A 20004-nucleotide genomic window follows, 5' to 3' on the forward strand; every position below is an offset into this window, starting at 1 on the left:
GAGCAGGTATTATGGCTTTAAGTCTGCACCTTAAAAAGATTGAGGCTTTTATCATTAACATTGGTTTTCCTATGAATATCCTCATGTGTTGTCACTCTCTGAATCCTCTGGTCAGAGATAAAATTAAAAAGCCCAGAAAACAGAAGAAAGCCAAAACAAAACTACAATGTGACTGGGTGCTGATGAGCAAACAACAGTGGAAGTGTAACATCAACAACTTCTCCATAGGAAACTGAAGTAAACAGGTAGGTGGATGTTGTATAGCTAGGCCACTGCCACTGGCTCATAGTGGTGGTTAGCTCAGGTTCCACACTGCTCTCCAGGATGAGAAATTCAACATTTCAGTGCAACAGAGAGATTTCTTACCCCTGACTTTCACAGGGTGGTTTCTAGGACCCTATCCACACCGGAGCATCAAACCATGCTAGCTACAACACAATTACATCACAGAATATTTATCTAGAAACAGCCTTTACTACCAAAGAAATTACAAAGCGCTAGCGTGGACAGGGTACCTCTGCAGGAAGGGGAAATTCAGCGAGAAAGAAGCTCTTTCAGAGGTTGGTGGTCAAACTGTAAGACCAGTTAAAAAGTGCCATTTCACTGAGCCCTGTTAGCAAGCTCTCAATGAGTCAGTGCATGGAAGGTGTTTTGTGGCAAGAAGAAATAAAGAGATTGCAGTATTGCACATCTGCACAAAGCTAGCAAGATGGCATTGTGATCATTCATGGGTGGACAAAAAAGATGTGATAATTTTGGTTCTGCTTAGACCCTACGGTGCTACACACTGTGCCAGAACATGAGAAATAGCACCAGGGGTGTGATCTGGCACTTTTCCTAAAGGGTCTAGCATTTGCATTGTCTCCTGTTGAGATGCTCGCAATTCCTTCACATGGACACAAAAGGAATCTGATTATGCTAAGCTGTGCTAGCACCAATATGGTCTCAGGTGCCAGCTGCTGTGGGTTGTGAGTTTGGACTTCTCTCTCTTTTTTTTCACCAAATATAATTTTCCTTATGTTGCTCTTCCTCCTCCCACTACCACCCAGTATGATCTGAACAGCTGCAGTGCAAAAATGAACTGCAGCTCTGAGGATGCTGAAACACGAAACATAAAATGTCAATGCACAAAACAAATGGGAGTACAAGTCCTCAGGGATTTAAATAAGACTTCTCACTGCTTCTCTCGGTGTTTTGTTTTTAAATACATGTTTTATTTAAAAAAAAAAAAGGGAAAGGAAACAAAAACAAAATAAAAAGAGAAGTGCAATGGCAACTCTAAATTGGAAGCACAAACAACAGACGGGGGAAATAAATAATGTTACTACAGTAACCAAGGACTGATGGAAAAATTGATTGTACTCAGCCATAGTGTTACTGTTCACCATAAAGCACAGCACATGACAAAGCAAAACAGTTACTAGTAGGATAGTACCATAAAGGGCTGCATGCTGAACTAAGAAACAAAGAAGCAGATGTGACTGATTGCTTAAAAACAGAGCTGAGAATTAGAATGAAGTTCCTGCTTTAGGATACTTGGGTTTCCAGGTCTGGTGGGCTACTCCCCAACCCGTGGCAACAGTGTTTTGCCAGCATGGAAAAAACTCCACGGCTCCCGAAGATCTGGGGTCACTCTGTGGATTTCTGCAGAATTATCCAAAGTCAAAGCTTTCATTCAGTTATATTTTGTAAAAAAAAAAGTCTAGCCCTTCTGATGACAAAGCTCTTTCGGAGACTTAACTGAAACCCTTCTTTATAAGTCTGCGCTGGCCAGGCAAGAAAAGTAGTGCTAAAAGAAGTGTGAACTTCTCCGAGTTATCATAGCAGGGCAGTAAGTGAAAGGCGACCTCAGGGCCACCCAGATGCCCATGTTTTTGACCCTGTCACTGCTGGTGGCTATATTGCAAGCATCCAGCTCGTCACGCTGCGGGCGGAGGCTGGCTGGGTATACCTGGCAGCTTGACAGGGTACAGGAACCTAAGCTTCCCATAGACAAGTAACCAAGGAGTCTGTTTAGCGTTTGCCCTTAAACAGCCTTCACTATTAGGGTTACTGTAGCCACCAGCTCAGCGCTGGACTCCTGCGACGCAGCGGGCAGGAGAGTGTGGGCTTTATAGAAACTTGGTCCAGCAGCAGCAAAGGTAATTCAGTTTCCTGTCATAGTACCTCTTACAGCTGTCCCCTTGTATGGCAGAGTGAAGAATGGCATCAGCACACACAGGAAGGGCGACGTACAAGGAGATAAAAATACCTTGCTCTCCCTTTCCATGCACCCCAAACTGCAATTCCACAGACTTTCCCCAAATCCCTCACAATCTCCATTGCCTCAATTTTTGCTTTTAAGACCCTTGTGGACTGTGAAATGAATGAAGATACAGCTTAGTTGGTGACCTGCCTGTCTACAAAGAGAGGAAAGATCCAATGCTTTCGGTGCTTCCTTTAAAGAAACGGGACGAATCATACAACATTGTAGGGTGAAGCGTGACTCCCCCTCCAAGAGAGAAATAATTAACTACAGTCAAGCACTGACATTTTGCTTCTGAAGAATTACCTGTTTCAGTTCAAAGATGCATTATCCTTCTGTGTTCAGAAAAGGTCCTACAGGGCATTAAGTTCAAGAGATCTTTCCGCAACGGTGTTCATCGTGATTAAATAGAGGCAAGGGAGAAGATTAAATTGAGAGAAGAACAAGCTGGCAACTACAATTTCAGGAGTTATTTTCCTTGTCATTAATAATAGAGAATCTGGTTTGAAAAAAGGATAATGCAGCTTGATGGTCCTCTTTACATTTTACAGTCACACAAGGGTGTAAATAGTTAATCTTTCAATTAATTAATCTTTACAAAATATCTCACAAAAACATTTTTACCTATAGAAATTAGTTTTTTATACATCAATATACTTTTATTTTTATAAATTATTCCATCTTTAAGTGCCTTCTATCAATATAAATGATAAAATAGACAATCAAAAATGTTAAAGCTTTTCCCAGTTGTATCCCTCCTCGTCAGCATAGGTGCTGTGCATCCTCGCGGATGTGTTTCCACGTGTGAATGTGTTTGCGTGCACGTGTGTGTGATGTGAAACGCTTCCATCCGTCCTCTCCCACCCTGCAACTCCATCCAAATACACTACACTGCTGTTAGCTCCTGACACAATAGTGTTTCCAAAGGGGAGAAAAAGAAATGCTTGACTTGGTTTCAGAAATTAAAAGATGTGCATAGTTACCAAAGTCGAGGTGTACCAACTACAAATGTGCAACGACAAGCTTAGGCTCGGACTCACCTCCCGGTCAAGTCAAAGAGCATCCGACCAGTGACTTCAGTAGGAAGCGGACCAAGTACTCTGAGCTTGATTTTGCAAGGTGCATGTGGCCCTGATCTAGCAAAATGCTTAAGCCCGTGCTTAGCTTTGAGCACACGAATAGTCCTACTGGATCTGATGGGACTGAACGGCATAGGGTAGGGTCACAAGTGACTCCAAGTCAACGGGCTACCTGTGTAGGAACTGGGGTCAAGTGCTGAGCGCCTTGCAGGATCAAGCCCTATATGAGATTCAAGAGCTGGGAACTTCTCTTTAAAGCAATCAACACACTGAGCTCAGCCATTGAAATCGATCAAAATGTCCACATGGGCACAGGAGGTGGCTAGCTCCCCTTGGCAGAGAGTCTCCATGTCAAAAGTTTGTACCTACAACTCGTGCTCTGAGCACACAACATGGTAGAAGTCTTTTTGTTCCTACCCTTTGACCCATCAGTGTCCTTCATGGCTTCAAACACTTTGTGTTGTACATTCATCAAAATTCACATTGACTGCAAAGAACATAAATGCAACAAAAACAGGAAAGCCTCCAAATAGTATATTATAGTTTTCTTCTAAATATTCTTCCGCCGTAATCAGAGGTGCAGTGGCTAATTTATAATTTTTCCTTTGAAGGAATCCAGATGAAAGGCCCAGATTGTTCTTCAATTACAAGTTTGCATTGATTATATATATCTTCTAAGCTATCTCCTTGGACAATAGCTGCAGTAAGAAAACACATCGATACTTCTTTCAGTTGATCTATCCCACAGCGTCCAGCGTCAGCAGATTTTCATTGCACTCATAGATAAAGGAATACTAGAACACTGGGATGATGATTATGGAAAAGTCATCCACCCTGTGGGTGGCAACCAAGTTCAAACCAGTGGCACCTTCCCACGACAGAGACCCATCCCACTAAGCTGGGTTAGTTTAGAGAGCCAGCAGTTCTGTCCTAAGGGAGGGCAGCACGGTAGATTCACACTGTGGCAACTCAGGCTTTAGATTAAATTTAGAAACTCCTTGAGCAGTGAGTAGCAGCAGATTTACAACCTATTCTTTCCCTGACCTAGTTACAACAAACTCAGTCTGGGCTGCAAAAGTTAACTAGATCAGGCTCAAACTGACAGAAGATAAAGCAACTGCAAGAACAAAGCAGAGTGTCTATACCCTTAAATTCCTGGTCCCTGCAGCAGAAATCTAGAACTGTGGTTCAGATTATGTGCACTGTTAGCACGTGGAGGGACAGCTGGGAACTTGTGAGTGTTAGCCTCAAATACAAGTCTCCTGAACAGGGAACAGCCTCAACCTGCCTAAAGGAAATGCTGGGGCTCAGAGCAGCTCTTAAATCTTGCTCTTTTACCAGGTGAGGAAGGAGATGCCTTTCTCTTTTCCCTCCGTGATCCACAGCTTGAGCTCTTGCCTTAGGCTGGTGAGGAAATCTTTGGTCTGCACAAATTCCATGATGCAACATTTTTGCTGGCTTCATTAAAAGCATTTTGGGGCCAGGAAAAGATTCAGATTAATGCAAACTTATTCCCTCAGAGCATCAAACTCCCGAGGAGATGAATGCATCAACTGCCCTTGAGTATTAAGGCAAATAACAGACCCAAGCTAGGAGTCCTTACTGAGAGCATACTACACTGGATATGCACTCTAGGCTAGAAGCAGAGCTGATCTGGTTGTTGTGGAAAAAGGAGCTATACCTTGGTAAAAAAATGATTTTCAATACCATACCTGTAAAATATTCTCCAAACTCTTGTTCTAGTTTAATTGCTCGGTCATAGGTTTTCTTCGCTTGCTCCTCTGTGAGCCGTTTGTTCATTTCCCTGCAAAGTCAGAGGAAGTCATCAATAAGTTTAGATTTAGAAGACTTTTCTAAAGGGTATGTTCACCTGAGACACAGATGGGCTGGAAATGGCACCAGAAGCAGGCTAGTGTGCACTTTCAGGATTTTCAGTGTAAATTGATTCTTTTATAGTTTTCCAGAACTTTCCCCAGACTATTTCTCTGCAAAACTTTTGATTTTGGGTTCACCACTCTACAGGACCCAATGAAATACGAGCTGCAAATCCGGTAACTGCTAACTGAGACAGACTTGTGGTACCAGGAAGCCACAGACAAGTCTGGGAGCCAGGAGGTCTTAAAGTCTGGGCACTCAGAGCACTCCTGCTTCCAGAGCTGAAACTCCTTCAGGAACCTCCTTATCTCCTAGGCCCACAGCTGGCTGTCTCTGAACGAGATTGTCCAAGGTGCTGAAATGGAAGTTATGTTTTGGTTGAGGCTGAGCTGATGGAGATGAAAAGATGATTAATGGCAGGATTCAGCACAGTGAGACTCCTGACCCTGTAGGAGGAGGAGTGGTTGTAATCCCTGCAGGGAAGTCCCCAGAGGAACCCAGCATGTCTTCCAGCGATATCTACTCAGGTGCAGGTATGAATTCCAGACAATCATGAGAAATCAAACTATCTTTCCAGCAGGAAGAGTTAAGATGAGTTTTTAATCTGTATTCTCTTTTGCAGTGCTTTGTGATTAACTATAGAGCTGCCCAGTCAAGTGTGTCTTGTAGATTAAAAAATACACAGAGTACCAGGCATGCAGACCCACAGTGTCAGCAACATCTTGTTCCTGCCAAGGTTTTATTATTTGGTGGAACATTTCTGTTTTGACAGAGGCATTATTTAATAACATGAAGAAATGAATTGTCTTGCCCAGGCATGCTCAGCTTTTAATACCACTGTATACTTTCAAGGAATCAAGTTCATACTCATTCAGTGCCTTACATCTATCAGCCTGCAGACAGCCAAGTCAATTAGCAATAACAAAGAGAGTGTGCTTGTTCAAGCAAGGATTCATCTTTCTTAGAGCAGGATGGAAACTTTCTGAGGCAACTAGGAAAGCAAGGGAAGGGAGCATCTTGTGTTCTGCATAGATCTGACTTTATGCCTTGCACTGAGTCATGTGTGGCAATGGACTGTGTGCAGTATGACATAGGTGATGCAGATGGGAAATTATGTGCATGGTGGTGCATAAAAAATGATCTGTGGTGTACACAACAGTCTGAAGTTGCTACAGCTAACTCCTGCATGGCTTCTGGAAAACACCCTGGAAAATGTTCAGGATGCAACAGGATTTCTGGAAACAACTTAATCCTACAAAGAGAGAGTGATTGCCCATTGGAATGTGCTGCCTGGGGAGGTGGTGCAGTCACCATCATTGGAGGTGCTCAGGAGCAGGCTTGATAGGATGCTTGGTTGCATGGGTTAGTTGATTAGGTGGTGTTGGAGGATGGGTTGGATGCCATGATCTTGAGGGTCTCTTCCAACCTGGTCTGGTCTATTCTATTCTACTCTACTCTACTCTACTCTACTCTACTCTACTCTGTTCTATCCATCTGTGTGACTAACCACCCAGGTGGGAGCACTGCTTAGACTTCCCTGGGAGCACCAATGCAGTGCAGAAAGCAGGTTTATAAAATGAAGGCTAAGAAGGATTTCTTGAAGAATGTATGAGAGTTATTTCTGGATTATATGAAGAGTTTCCTATATGCCAGGCTGTGTCATGCTGGGTCATGCATTGCATTTGTAATACTACTGATTCTCTTTATTGGAATGATTGTTACCTGACTGAGATCAGGAAGGCTTCTCACCAGCTCTGCCTACCTGAACACGTCTTGAGGAGACTGAACCAACACTCTGTCTAGAAGTGGGACATAACCATTACAAAGTCTTATGCAAACTCAACATTTAAACTCATCTTAAGGACACTGGCAATATTTTAGTGCCAACAATATCCTCCTCCTTCCAGATCTATTTCTGGTAAATTTCTGAGGAGTCATCTTCAATATCCTTCAATATCAGAGGAGAAAATACAACTGAAAAAAATAAAGAAGCACTCAAAATAACAAATGCTTTAACATGAGCAGAAATTTGCACTCTGCTTGCAGGGTATAGATTTGCCTGGGGTGTAAACCTCTGCTAGTTGGAGTCATGCCTGATGCCTTCAGGAGGGGAGAGAGAATGGCTAGGACTTTGATGTCCATTTTTCCTGGTGAATTAAAAGATCCATCAAACAACAGTCCCTTCTACTTCCCCCCCCAGTTTCTTAGCCAGGGACCTGCACAGCTGGTAAATGCAAAATGCTCACAAAAAGCTGTTCCTTCAGGCATGTTTTTCTCCTCTCCCAGTGAAGTCTCTCCATGACATCCAGCTCTCATCCCCATGATCCCACTACTGTCTTTCTGGGACAGACCAGTTGAGTGGTACCAACGGAGGTATCCACAGGGACCCCTCTGGCATTAAACCTTTGAGGTGGAGTTACGCAGAGATGGGAAAGGAAGGAAGGGGGAGAAGTTTGTTTGCAGTAATTTGATTACTAGGTCTGAATTTAATTGCAGAAAGCAGGCTGAGGAGATACCCAGCTCAGGTCATGCATGCTGGTTACTTTTACATCCAACAGCTCTTTATGGCCTTGCACTGCTGTCGTCATGAGCTTTTATTTCCAGAGAACCAGCCACAACCAAGTTTCAAGGGGAGGTGAAAGCTTAGTTTATGCTCCTTTCACTTAGATGGGTGCAAAGGAACATGTGCATAAATGATGATTGCAACCCTCAAATTTAAGTGCTAATTTGGCCACAAGTTAAAGCTTTTGACTTTGTTTCTCTACACCTTCTGATTAACAGTTTTTTATCTCTCATGGTTTTACCTTGCTATTACACTAACTCTTAACTAATCAACATGAGCAGAAGTAATAGTTATGGCAGGTAAGCCTATAATTTGTGTGGTGGTAGTTACATCCATAAAAAAGACTGAACACAGTTATGCTGTCATTAAAAGGTCCTCTTTCTGTGCCCACAGAGCACTGCTTTACCATGTTAAACTTCTCCATATTACAGTAATAGTGTCTACTGGAAAGGGAGTAGATTGGTTCATCTATGCACCCCCTACAACTCACTGCAGCTTACATCAGAGTATACATCTGTTCAGCCTGAGCGACTCAGCTTTGTCACTAAATGAAATGATTTTCACAAGCAAGGGGCTCAGAATTGTGTCAGAGTTAGTCTCAGGACTATTGAAAAATAAAAAAGAACAATGCTGTTTGCATTAAAGGACTTCCCATTTCTGTTAGACACTAATTTTAGGTGCTCTTTGAGCAGATAAATACACATTAGATAGATTAACTAGATGAAAAGATTACTTGTGGAGAGCATGCTGCAGGGGATAAACTACTTTAGAATGCCTGAATTAATGAAGTAGCTCTCTCTCTCTTTTTTCCCCCTTTCTTTTCTTCCCCCCCCTACCAACTTCTATTGTATTTCCATCATTTATTTGTGCCCTATTACTGCCAAAAGTCCCAAGCTAGTGCTGATACTAGTTTGCTAGGAGTTTTGCTGTCCCATGGAACTTTATATTTCTAATTGAGGATGTCTTCCACAGAGTATCTGCAGAACAAAGAAGTCAATGTCATACAATCTCTTTTATTTTGACTGTCCCTACCCTACTGCCAGCACTGAGGCAGGTTTGGGTTTGGAGAGTGGAGAACAGACACCTTTTGATTTAGATCATGAAGGGAAATTCTTCTAACTCTGCCTGTTCTGTCCTAAGTGAAATATTAGCATGGGTGTGATTTAACAACAGGTTGATTGTCACAGTATTTTGCATCTTCATAACATTTTCCAGCCAAGTCTTTTCAGGGATTTGCTGTTCTTGCACCAAATCAATGAAACCTTCATGTTATTGTCACATATCTGGTTCTGCCCAATGTATTTTTCAGAGCAAGTGCCACTTTTCATTAATCAATTAATTATATTTTTATCACTCCAGGTGCCATGTCAGCATTGAACAAATAATGGAAATATTGTATTGATGGAAAAATGTTAGGTTAAATCTGTCTTAAAGCAATTGGTGTGCAATGCAGGCTATCAGACCGCTCTCCCCCTTCTACGCAGCAAGATAATCAAGATATAACTGAATGGCAGGGCTGGAAGACATGCCAAGAATTCACCCAGCCCAGGATGGTGTCGGTCAGGGTGGGGCTGTGCAGATAGCACATGCTGAGCTTCAGTCCACAGAATGTAACTGGACATTCAGCTATCTCATCACCAAAAAAGCAGGCCCAGAGGGAATGTGCACTAGGTCATGGGATGGGGCATGTTAGCAGTCTCCAGCCCCGTGATGGAACCCAGAGCCAGATCACCATTTCAGCTGAAGCCTCATCCACACCCAGTTAAAAAGGAGATCATTATCTGTCTCTTGTGTCCTTACACAACTGCAGCCCATGGCTGCAGTTTTCTCTTCTGCAACTGCATTACCCATCCATTCATATTCCTGTGTGATCCATCCCAACCACCAGATGCTTTTCTGTAGTGCTGTAGCTTAATTATTCCCTGCTTGTATTCATGCATTTAATTTTCTCTACTCTGTCTATGCTGAATTTCATCTTACTGATTTTACATTGAGATCTAATCTTATCCTCCAAAGTGCTTGCCACCTCACTCACCAACTTTACAAAAGTACTGCCTCTTTCATCATTCCAGTAATTCATGAACAAGAGGTCCCAAATAGTGACACAGATCAGGAAACACAAGATTGCTGTTACCCACCCACTTGAAGAGTGCCCTTTTCAATGGCTGAGTACATTGTGCATATGCTCTCTAGATTCCCTCTATTTCCCTCATCATGAAGATTATATTTCTCTAAGCTGCTACTGAGAGTGTCCCATAGAGCCAGAATAAAAAGCAACACAACTACTGAGATCCATCTCATGGAAGGAAATCAGATTGATAGGTTTACCCTTGATGCACATACACTGACTACCCCTTACAACATTTTTATCCTCTCAGTCATCATCCTCGAGTTGCTTAACTGTTCTCCAGATTCCAGAGTTCTCCTCAGTTTTGAAATTAGGTTGCCTGGTGATGGCATTAAGTTATTGTCTGCTTTTTCCTTCCTTTAAGTGTTATGTTTGCTTCTCTCCAGTCCTATGGGTCATTTCCTATCCCCTTACAGAGCACCATGTATATGAAGGGCTGATAAAGAGGCACACCCTACAAATCTGACACGTGTTTATCTTCTGGTTCACCTGCTGTGAGCAGGCTCTACACCCCCAAAGCACCCCAGGCTGCACAGGACGAGCCATTCTGCATGAGCTCTTAGTGAACTTGCTGCATGGGTTGGAGCCAGTATGCCAAGCACTGCCAGCAAGTCTTTCATGGTGCAGCACATAAGGCCACATGTCTCACTCTGAGAGGTCCAAAGGCAGCATTGGCCTCCTTCTAGAGGTGCTGGGATACAGTGGATGGCAGAAAGGGAAAGCAAGTTTCCACTGATCCCACTTCCTCCCATAATTACTGATTTTAGAGGACAGGTAAAATCTAGGCTCAAAGTTTGTGCTGTTCCACCTGAGGCTGTACTCTGAGCAAAGTGCTTGAAGGAGTTTGTACTTACATCAGAGGCTCCCACGATTTAGGCTTAATGAAGATAGCGATGGGATAGAGCTGTGCAACCTGTAGCCGTTTGATGGCATTTCCTGACACGTCAAGTATACAGTGCTTGCCCTGTGGGAAAGAGAGGAGGGTGTGTTTATTTTGCAGAGTATTCTGCAGATTAGCCAAAAGAAGGGAAGCAATTCTGTGGTGCAGTCCCCTGGCACATCTGGGAAGGGGGATCACAGACTCTACCCTCTTTATTTTAGTGCTAAAAAAATTCTTCTGGGTATATGTGAGCAAAGCTGGCTCTTATTTTTACTGGAATGCACTTTGTGGGGAAGGATTTTCTTCAGAGATGAGGAAAATCACTTCCTAAAAATAGTAGGTTGTCTATGTTCTTACTGGTTAATTCAGTTCTTGTTTGTGTCAAAGACTCCCTGTGTCACCTGAGGCAAGTCATCTGATCTCTCTGTGCTTTGTTCATTCACCTCTCTGAAAGTGAGTTCATTTACCTGTCTTAGAGAGGGAAAAGGGAAGACTGTCCTGGGGCATACTTGATATGATGTGTAACATCCCTGGATCCATGGCACTACATCCAGGTAGAGAAGGTGCCAAGGATGTTGTCATTCAAAGTTGGAGGCTCCACTTATGGAGCCATTATAAAGCCTGTAAGTACTAGGATGCCATTCTGCAGGTATTTTATAGTTTTGGCAGAGGAAGCATGCCTGAGATTCAACCTGGAAACAAAAGAGATCATCTTGCATGGTCAATAAAAGTAGCGTCAACCTACCCTTTCTGCCACAAATCTCACAGACTGGACACTAGTTCCGTATAGATTATCATTGTACTGCCCAGCTTCTATAAATTTGTGCTCTTGGATATCTTTTTCCATTTGTTCTCTCGAAATGACAAAATGATAATCTCTGCCATCCACTTCGTAGTCACGCTTTGGCCGCGTGGTATCTGCGTAACACAGAAGAGGGGAGATCAGCGAGCCTGTGAAAACATTCCATTCAGAACCCATTGCAGTGAGGCACTGCTCAGTGCAAAGCCCTGGCTCTGCCTGTAAATGGAGGTGCTCCACACCTGGCAGCAAGTCTCTGCCTGCCACACACATTTGTTTCAGTGTAGCTATGAGAATGAAGATGACTTTTTAAAGCAATACCTTCTGATGTTTACCTCCAACCCACACTTGCAGGCTAACGTAAAATTAGGATTTCTGAGGGGTTCACTTAGTTTCAGCAGGACCATACACAACCCCCCAATTCAAAATGCTCTCCAGATTGTACATCTGATCCTATTACAGTGGGAAAAAATTAATGAGCATCTCATCAGTTTCATTTAGCCTTAATGATAAGGCTGACTCTGATCTCATCTCTAGAAATTTTAGGCTGGTGCACTGCAGAGACCATAGTTCAAAATGAAGTAAGACTGCAGTCAGGGTCTCAAATGAACAGCAAACTCTAATGATCCCAGAAACAAACACCCTACTGAATTCAGGGTCCAATGTTGGCTCCAGATCAGGCAGCCTAAATCTCACACAAGTCACAGATGGATTACTCTGTGTTTTTATCGATGGATGCCGTGCGATCGAGTTGAAATAATCCTACATTTCATCAGCATCTCAAGCTTTTCTCTGGTTTGAAATAGCCATGGATTCATTGATGAGCAAATTGAACTAGAGGCTAGAGAGCTCCTTCTTTACAAAGATGCCACAGCTTTGGAGGCAACCTTTTTTCCAGCAAATTCTTTCCAGACCTTTGCAATCTTTTTTTGCTTCTGTTTGTTCCTTTCCCCTTTTTTCATCTGCCCAAGGGAAAAACGGCTTTTGAGCTCTCAGCTGTGCATAGCTCATGAACCCTGCATTCACAGCAGTTTGCTCAATGTGTGGTGCCACAGGACACATCTCTCTCAGCACAACGAGGAGCAGAGCATACTCACGTGGTACACACGACCCAAACTTATCAGGGAATTCAGATATCAAATCATCGTTGATCCGGTCTTTCATGGGACCCAGGATGATAACCGGCCTGGTGTAATTGACTGAGCAACAGAGAGAAAGGGATCATTTGATGACCTTACTGCCAGTAACAGCAGATCTTCCCACAGACACACCAACCAGAGCTGCTGCCTTTATGTACTAAGTGAACACTGAGGTGTACATTCCCATGACAAATAATTTATTGATAGAGGTAAGGAGGCAGGAACGAGCAGCCCTCACTTGGCAGAGCTCCGTGATGGGGCATGCACGCGTAGTCAAACAACTGTTGGGGGGTGTGTGTGTTTGCCACTGGGCAACAACATCACTCCTAAATGCTTGGACATGAGGCATGGAAAGAACACTGCAGTATTTTTTTAGTCAGTTATATGATTGAATCCCCCATTAAATCAGGTGGGTGCACTGACATTTTCAGTTGCTCACCTGTGAGGTCACTCAGCCTGGTTAGAGGCACGTATCACCTGAGAAGGAGATTAATAAAGGCTTCCCATATAACAATTTTGTAGTAAATGAAAAATGAACTTTTTGTAGACTGAGAGCATGAGAGCATACTAGGGAGAGTCCTGAGCATGTTAGGACTTGGGGACTAGAAAGGAAGACCCTTACATCATTTCTCTTGCATGTGATAGACCAAGTGGGCAAAGGAAAAAAAAAGGGGGCTGCAGAGAATCTGAGGCTGGTACAGCAAGGCCTCCTGATCTGCTGGCCCCAAAATGGGAAAGGAAAAATCTAAGGAGCAGTGACAGAAAAGCAGATGGAACTTACTTTCCTGTCTGCTGACAGGTTCATAAGAAAAGATGCAGTCTTCTTGGCCTCCTGATGAGAGAAGAAAGAAAAGAGATTGAAGGTGACAAGCCACACATCAGGTGCTAAAGCTTGATAAGATGCTTCACATAGAGACAGATTGGGTTCAACACTCTTCTCTGGTAATGCTCTGACCTGAACCATTCCAAAGTCCTTCATAACTTTAAAGTGTGGAGACCCCTTTTTTGCCTTCCCCTCCCTCCTCTGCCACAATTCTCTTTGCTGCAATTGAGTTTCTCCAATGATGGACAATGAGGCTTCATTTATTGATTTGATAGCAAGGCTGGTTACAAGGATAGAAATTGAAGATGCAATTCTTTTGCTTGGCTGATTGTTAAGACTCTAACATGCTGATGCAGGGCAAAGCCACAGGTTACCTAAAGTGAACAATTTTTATCCTCAGAATATATACTTCTTTTTGGTGGGTGTGTGGGGGGGTGGGGTGGGGAATACTCCTCTGCATAACCATAGCCTGGTTTATTCACAGCCTGACACCTAGCTAGGAGCTATTTTCTGATGCTTATCCTTTCCTTGAACACAAAACTCACAGCATCATATTTTACACCCTCATCCTCCCTCCACTCCTGACAGGACAGCGCTGCTTTCACATGGTGACATTTAAAAACACAGACATTTGCCATGAGAAACAAGTGGCACTATATGGACCATGACTTGGGTGCAGATGTACAGCTCCAACACATCACTGTTCTCTCTTCTGTAACAGTGCAAGAGGAGAGAGGGGAGGATTCTTCAGCCTACTTCATGAATAATTCCAAGACATTTCTGTTTCTAGGTCACTGTCACATCCTTGGTACCACATAAGGGCTCTGTCAGGGGCTAAATATGGCTTAGGCTCAGAAAGGTTTAAAGTTGTGATTTTATTTTTACTCGGTTCAGGGCTCATCTCAGAAGAGCCACAGATGGAATTTTGCAACCAGTTTAGGTACTACAGAAGAAAGAGAGGCAGAGGGGTACCAAGGCTTTAAAAACCAGGCAAGATTGCCTTCTCTTCACCTGCTTGCACGCACGTGAGTCTGTTACTTTATTCTGGTGGGCTCCTGCCAAACCCAAGTGTGCATGTACAGGGGATTTAGAGGGGGCCACACCTCACCCTGAAGCAGTCTGGTTTCTTGGTCCCTTAATGAACTACATTAACAAGCTCTGTACTAGATTCAATGCCTAGCTTGCACCCACAAAGCCTTTTGTGGCTTTGTCTTAAGCTGACTCCCACCTCGTGTATCTAATATATTGACAGGTATTTTTTGGTGCTATATAAACTAGACAGCTGTAAGAAATGTGTAAAAAGCTTTTCAAGTGAAAATAATGCTGTAGTTTAGGACAATGACAGAAAAAGCAGATGCAAGAGAATGTGCAGATGTGTTAGGAGAGAGGGAGAACAGACAGGGCCAACTCCAGCCTGGCAATGATGCTAAAGCAGTGAAGGAGAAGACATAATTTTTAACAAAAGGAAGAAATTAGACAGCTTTTGTGGACAAGGCAACCTAGCTTAGGAGGAGTGTTGATTATGGGGTTTCTTCCCTATTTGCAATCAGTGTTCAGCTTTGGCTTTTTGCAACGCTGAGAACCTAGAAACATGTTACACTACATTCCATGCACCGGATGGATTATTTTCCCTTCAGTTTCTCTGGGGCCTTTGAGGGTGACATGGAACTCGGGATGTTCCATTTCCCTGGAGATGCAATGATTCAGTGCCTGTCATGTGTCCCCCCAGAGGCAAGGCTGAGCTTTTCAGTGGCGTGAGAGAGGCACACAGCCATCGTGTACCCAGCCTGTGCAGGGGACCTGTTTGTATGAGCACAGTCTTTAGCTTGGAAATACTTGTTGCTGTGTCAGCCAGAATGGAATTACTTTCAGAACTCTGCATTGTGAGTGCTCATGCCTGTGCTAGTCCCTAGGAACCCTTCAGAGTAGGTGCTATCAAGCAGGCAAGTGCTTATTCTAAGAGAGCAGTCATCTGACCTATGTTAGATGTCCACACCAGGATGAGAGAAGAAGTCAGAAGGGTGAGTTTGTCCCCATTGTCCCATAAGGGCATTTCACCAAGCAGGTCAGATGCAGAATGGCATGGAAGTGACAATGACAAGCAAATGGAGGAAAATAACCGATAGCTCTGACACTATTGGTTAAAAATGTCTCTGTGGGTAAACATTTGGCTTTGGCACAGAACTGAACCCGACAGAACAAGCCAGCACAGATTGTGCCCTCTGCCTTGCCCAGCCTCTGACAGACGTGCCCACGTGCTGAAGCTGTTGGTACATCCATGCTGTCAGCAGGATGAGGGCTAGGGAGACACACATGCCTGTCAAGTTACAGAAATCTTGTGAGGCTGGGACCAGACTGAGGGTGAAGGAAAAGCTCCAGCCCACCCCAATTTTGCTGGAGCTTAAGCCATTAGAAAGAGCTGCAGAAACTTTGAGGCTGACTGTGATAGACAGAGACTTAAAGATTGACATCCTCCTGAGTGAAGGCTCTTCAAGTGCTGAACTTCAGACCCAACGTGGAGTGCAAGCATGGGGGGAAACTTGCACCATTTCCACTACTTTGTTTTGTGGAAAAAGGACTCAGGAAGTTCAAGTCTCTATGGGAATAAAATCCTTCCAAGTAGTGTCCAGGCAAACCCCCATAAGTCCCTAGAGACCAATATGCATGTTAGCAGGACCAGATGGTATTCTTTAATGATCTCTGATCAGTCACTCAGGTACAGTTTTGAAGCAGTCCATAAAGTATTAAGTATAATGAAGAGCTCTCGAGTCAATCAATAATTGGATTGCTATAATCTTGTGATGGCTTTGAGTTGTGAGACAGTGTGAAATTCAACAGGACACAGGCTTTTATTTATCATTTGACTAAGCCTCATTTACCACCCACATTAAGGGCTTAATTAGCACAGGTTACCTATATTGATCTGCAGAACCTTTCTGAAATGTCATGGCCAAAACAAAGAGAGAAAACCAAAAGAAGACAAAGCCCTTTCTGTAGGATTTCAGTGTGATCCTTTGCTCTTCAGCACAATTCCATCAAGCCAAAAGGAGAAAAAAAGAAGGAAAATATGGAGGGGTGAAACAAAAAAGAAACTTCCCTGATTGTAATAGTGATGAGTAAAATTACAGGGGAAGGGGTGGTGGGGGTGAAGGGGTGGGAGGATGGGGCTTTCACTTTCCCAGCACTGCTATGGCTCTGCCTGCCTTTGTTTTTAGTTTGTTGGTCATTTCTCTTGTTTGGGAAGACAAGAATGACTTGGAGTTGTTATGACTCATAGCCTCTATAAACCGGGCCCTGAGAGGTCGTGCACAGTTGGAGTTTCATAAGGACTGCTTATTTCATCTCTTTAAAGGATTTTAGAGCCTTTCAGCATGGTAGCCCTAAAATGAATTTAAGGTGTTGCTTCTGTTTGCTCTTTCTGAGCAGATGGCAGAAAGTCTGTGAAAGACTCAAACCCACTTTCAGGTAGCTATAAGGCATTTTCCCTGTAATCCATAAAACGGAGTGTTTTGCCAGGGCATCCAGAGCTTCCACACTGCTGCTGTAGCTGCACGTAGCCTGTGAGTAACGGGGCAGGAGAGCTGCTGTGAGCTGCTGGGGTGCAGCCACCACGTAACCAAAACCCCACACTCATTGAGCACCTTGGGCAGTGAGAATCCATGGATTTTGGCTATGAATGGAAAAAAATCTCTAAGGCAGTGAAAAGAAAACAAACCACAACAGTAGCACTCGTGAAGACAGCTAAACATTTTCGATGACTTTAGAAAAATGAAGGAGAATTTTTGAGTTCATGCAAATTTCTGAACAGCCAATGGTGGGTAGCATCAATACACACATGAAATACATGTAGATGAGCCAAGTCAGTTTGATTTTGGAGCTCCTGCCTGAATTTTGTTCTTACGTGGATCTGAAAGTCAAAGCAGACTTCTTTTTCTGCCGCCACCCCTTTAGGTTTTGGGCTAATTTATGGATTACCTGAGTTGTACTTACAAGACCTTGGAGAAAGCAGCTCCTTGTTTTGTTTCACATGCACTGACTGCACTGAAGAGTCACTACCCTACTCTCTGTTTGGCTCAAAATCCCTTTGCTGGGCCTCAGTTTATGTGAGCAAACACAGGGTCTTTGGAGATGTGTTGGTAGCTATGAAAAGCTGGAAATCCAACATGTAGTCTGAGAATGAATTTATGATTGAGAAGTGGTCTGTCATCACTATGTGTTTAAAATCAATACAGCTTGTGAAGGCATAGAATCAGAATTCAATACTTGCACCAGCTGGAGTCTGCCTGAAAACTGTAATCCTTGGGGAGTGTAAGAGCCAGCATAAATGCCCTCATTAATCAGTGGCCTAACATAATGATCAGGACTCCTTTAAGCCTGTTCTGAGTCTACAAATCTGATTAGAAGAGTGACTTGCTGACAGAGGGTAAGAGTTTTTGTTTCTAGCAGTTTTCCTTACTTTTAACTTCTAGTCATGTGTTGCCTCTCCAGGTAGCTGGTCCAGGTCCGATCACCACCAGTTACGCAATGAGGCTACACAGATGTGGCAATGTGTGTGTAACTTTGATGACAGCTGTAAAAACCTTTACTGCAATATGCATAAGAGTGCTACAGCTCACATGGGGTGGAGAGACTTGAAATTCATGGCCATTATGAAAATCATGCCTTGCAGAAGAAAAACTGATGACTCCATGGTAGAAAATATGTTCTTACAAGCCTTAGTTTGAAAGAGAAATCAAAACACTTTTAGTTACAGAGCTCAAAATAAGTTTTCAATCATGGTGTGATTAGCTGGTACAGGGATAAGTCCAAGTTGGTTGTATGTATCCTTATCACAAAAAGAACATTTTTCTGCTAGCCCAGGACTTTCTACACCACTTTGCAAACTCTGTTTCACTGCTAAGAGTTATAGCTCTGGTATTAATGTGGCCAGTGTGATGCAGCAGCAGGTGTGTGGCAGCTCAGTCTGCTTTAGATCAGGCCAGCATTTGCTCCTGGCTCATTAATACTTGTGATTATTTTGATTTTTTTTATAAAGGGACAAATTCTGCTGCCAAATGTTTCTGCAGTTCCCCTTGAAGTTCCTGGAGCTGAAGGTTATCTACTGAGACACAGAAAACTCCACTGTTGCCTCCAGCTCTTTTGCTCATTACAAACTCAGTGCTGAGAGCATTGGCAGAAGAGATCAGGTTTATTGCCTTGCTGAGCAGTGGTCAAAAGATTTTCTCTTGAGATCACATAACAGGACTTTGAATTATATTGTTAGTTTGAAATGAAAAGTATCTGAGCCCTGTCAAGAAGAGATTCAAGAGGAGATTGGACGTGGCACTTGGTGCCATGGTCTAGTCATGAGGTCTGTCGAGACAGGTTGGACTTGATGATCCTTGGGGTCTCTTCCAACCTCAGTTATACTGTGAGACTGTGAAGAAGATTTTTTACCCACCCCCAGCCCCAAGACATGAACAATACTTCAGCCAAACACTAAATTGTTTAAGCAAGGTATTTTTCTAAATAAACCTGAATGCATCAGAATCTCTCCTAGAAAAAGCCCCTTCAGTTTCTAGCCTCTCTGTTACTAGCTGTCCAGAGAACAGTCTGAAGAGCTCTCAGGAGCCTTCAATGTCACTTTCTGTAGTTCCACCCCCGGTTTGGAATGGTTCATGGAATGATCAGGTGGTACAGGTCTCACTAGCTACTTTTTGCTAGATGCTTATCATGAGAAGCAAAAGTTAGAGAAAGACATTAAAACAATTGCCAGAGACCCACTAGAAAAAGTGCAGAATACCTCATTCTGGACTCCAACAGCCCTGTTTATACAGGACCAAATATAAAGGTCTGCAGGAGAACACAGGGCACTTGCCAGCTGGTTCTTACCCACACACTATTCTTTGTGTTGGCCAAGGTGTGAATTGTTGGTTTAGTAGAATCATAGAAGCGTAGAATAGTTTTGGTTGGAAAAGACCTTTAAGATCATTGAGTCCAGCTGTTAACCTTTTACTGCCAAATCCACCACTAAACCACTCCTTAAATGCCGTGTCTACATGTCTTTTAAATACCTTCAGGGATGGTGACTCAATCACTTTCTTGGGCAGCCTGTTCCAGTACTTAACAACCCTTTCAGTGAAGAGATTTTTCATGATATCCAATCTAAACTTCCCCTGGTGCATTTTGTGGTCATCTTTTTTTGGTCCTATCACTCATTACATGGATGAAGAAAACAATCTTCACCTCAATACAACCTCCTTTGGGTAGTTGTAAAGAATGAGAAGGTCTCTCCTGAGCCTCCTTCTCTGCAGACTAAACAACCCCACTTCCCCCAGCTGCTTCTTGTAAGACTTGTTCTCTGGGCGCCTCACCAGTTCTGTTGCCCTTCTTTGGACACAGTCCAGCACCTCAATGTCTTTCTTGTAGTGAGGGGTCCAAACCTGAACCCAGTATTTGAGATGTGGCCTCACCAGTGTTGAGTACAGGAGGAC

At 43.3% G+C, this 20004-nt stretch overlaps 1 protein-coding gene across 7 annotated transcripts in view; it reads right to left on the reverse strand.

Annotated features, from left to right (window-relative positions):
- Positions 1-1224: 1224 nt before the first annotated feature.
- The window catches only part of DLG2 (discs large MAGUK scaffold protein 2), a 1098948-nt gene continuing 1080168 nt past the window's right edge, over positions 1225-20004 (reverse strand). For all 7 annotated transcript variants that reach the window (XM_054164548.1, XM_054164550.1, XM_054164553.1 and 4 more), the window contains 6 exons: positions 13490-13540; positions 12667-12768; positions 11516-11688; positions 10745-10854; positions 5037-5128; positions 1225-4022 (listed from right to left, as the gene is read on the reverse strand). In XM_054164548.1, coding sequence (XP_054020523.1) covers positions 3916-4022; positions 5037-5128; positions 10745-10854; positions 11516-11688; positions 12667-12768; positions 13490-13540 — 635 coding nt within the window. In that variant the 3' untranslated portion in view covers positions 1225-3915. The remainder of the gene's footprint in view (positions 4023-5036; positions 5129-10744; positions 10855-11515; positions 11689-12666; positions 12769-13489; positions 13541-20004) is intronic.

The sequence above is a fragment of the Dryobates pubescens genome, chromosome 10 (genome assembly GCF_014839835.1).
Source record: "Dryobates pubescens isolate bDryPub1 chromosome 10, bDryPub1.pri, whole genome shotgun sequence".
Taxonomy (NCBI): Eukaryota; Metazoa; Chordata; class Aves; order Piciformes; family Picidae; genus Dryobates; species Dryobates pubescens.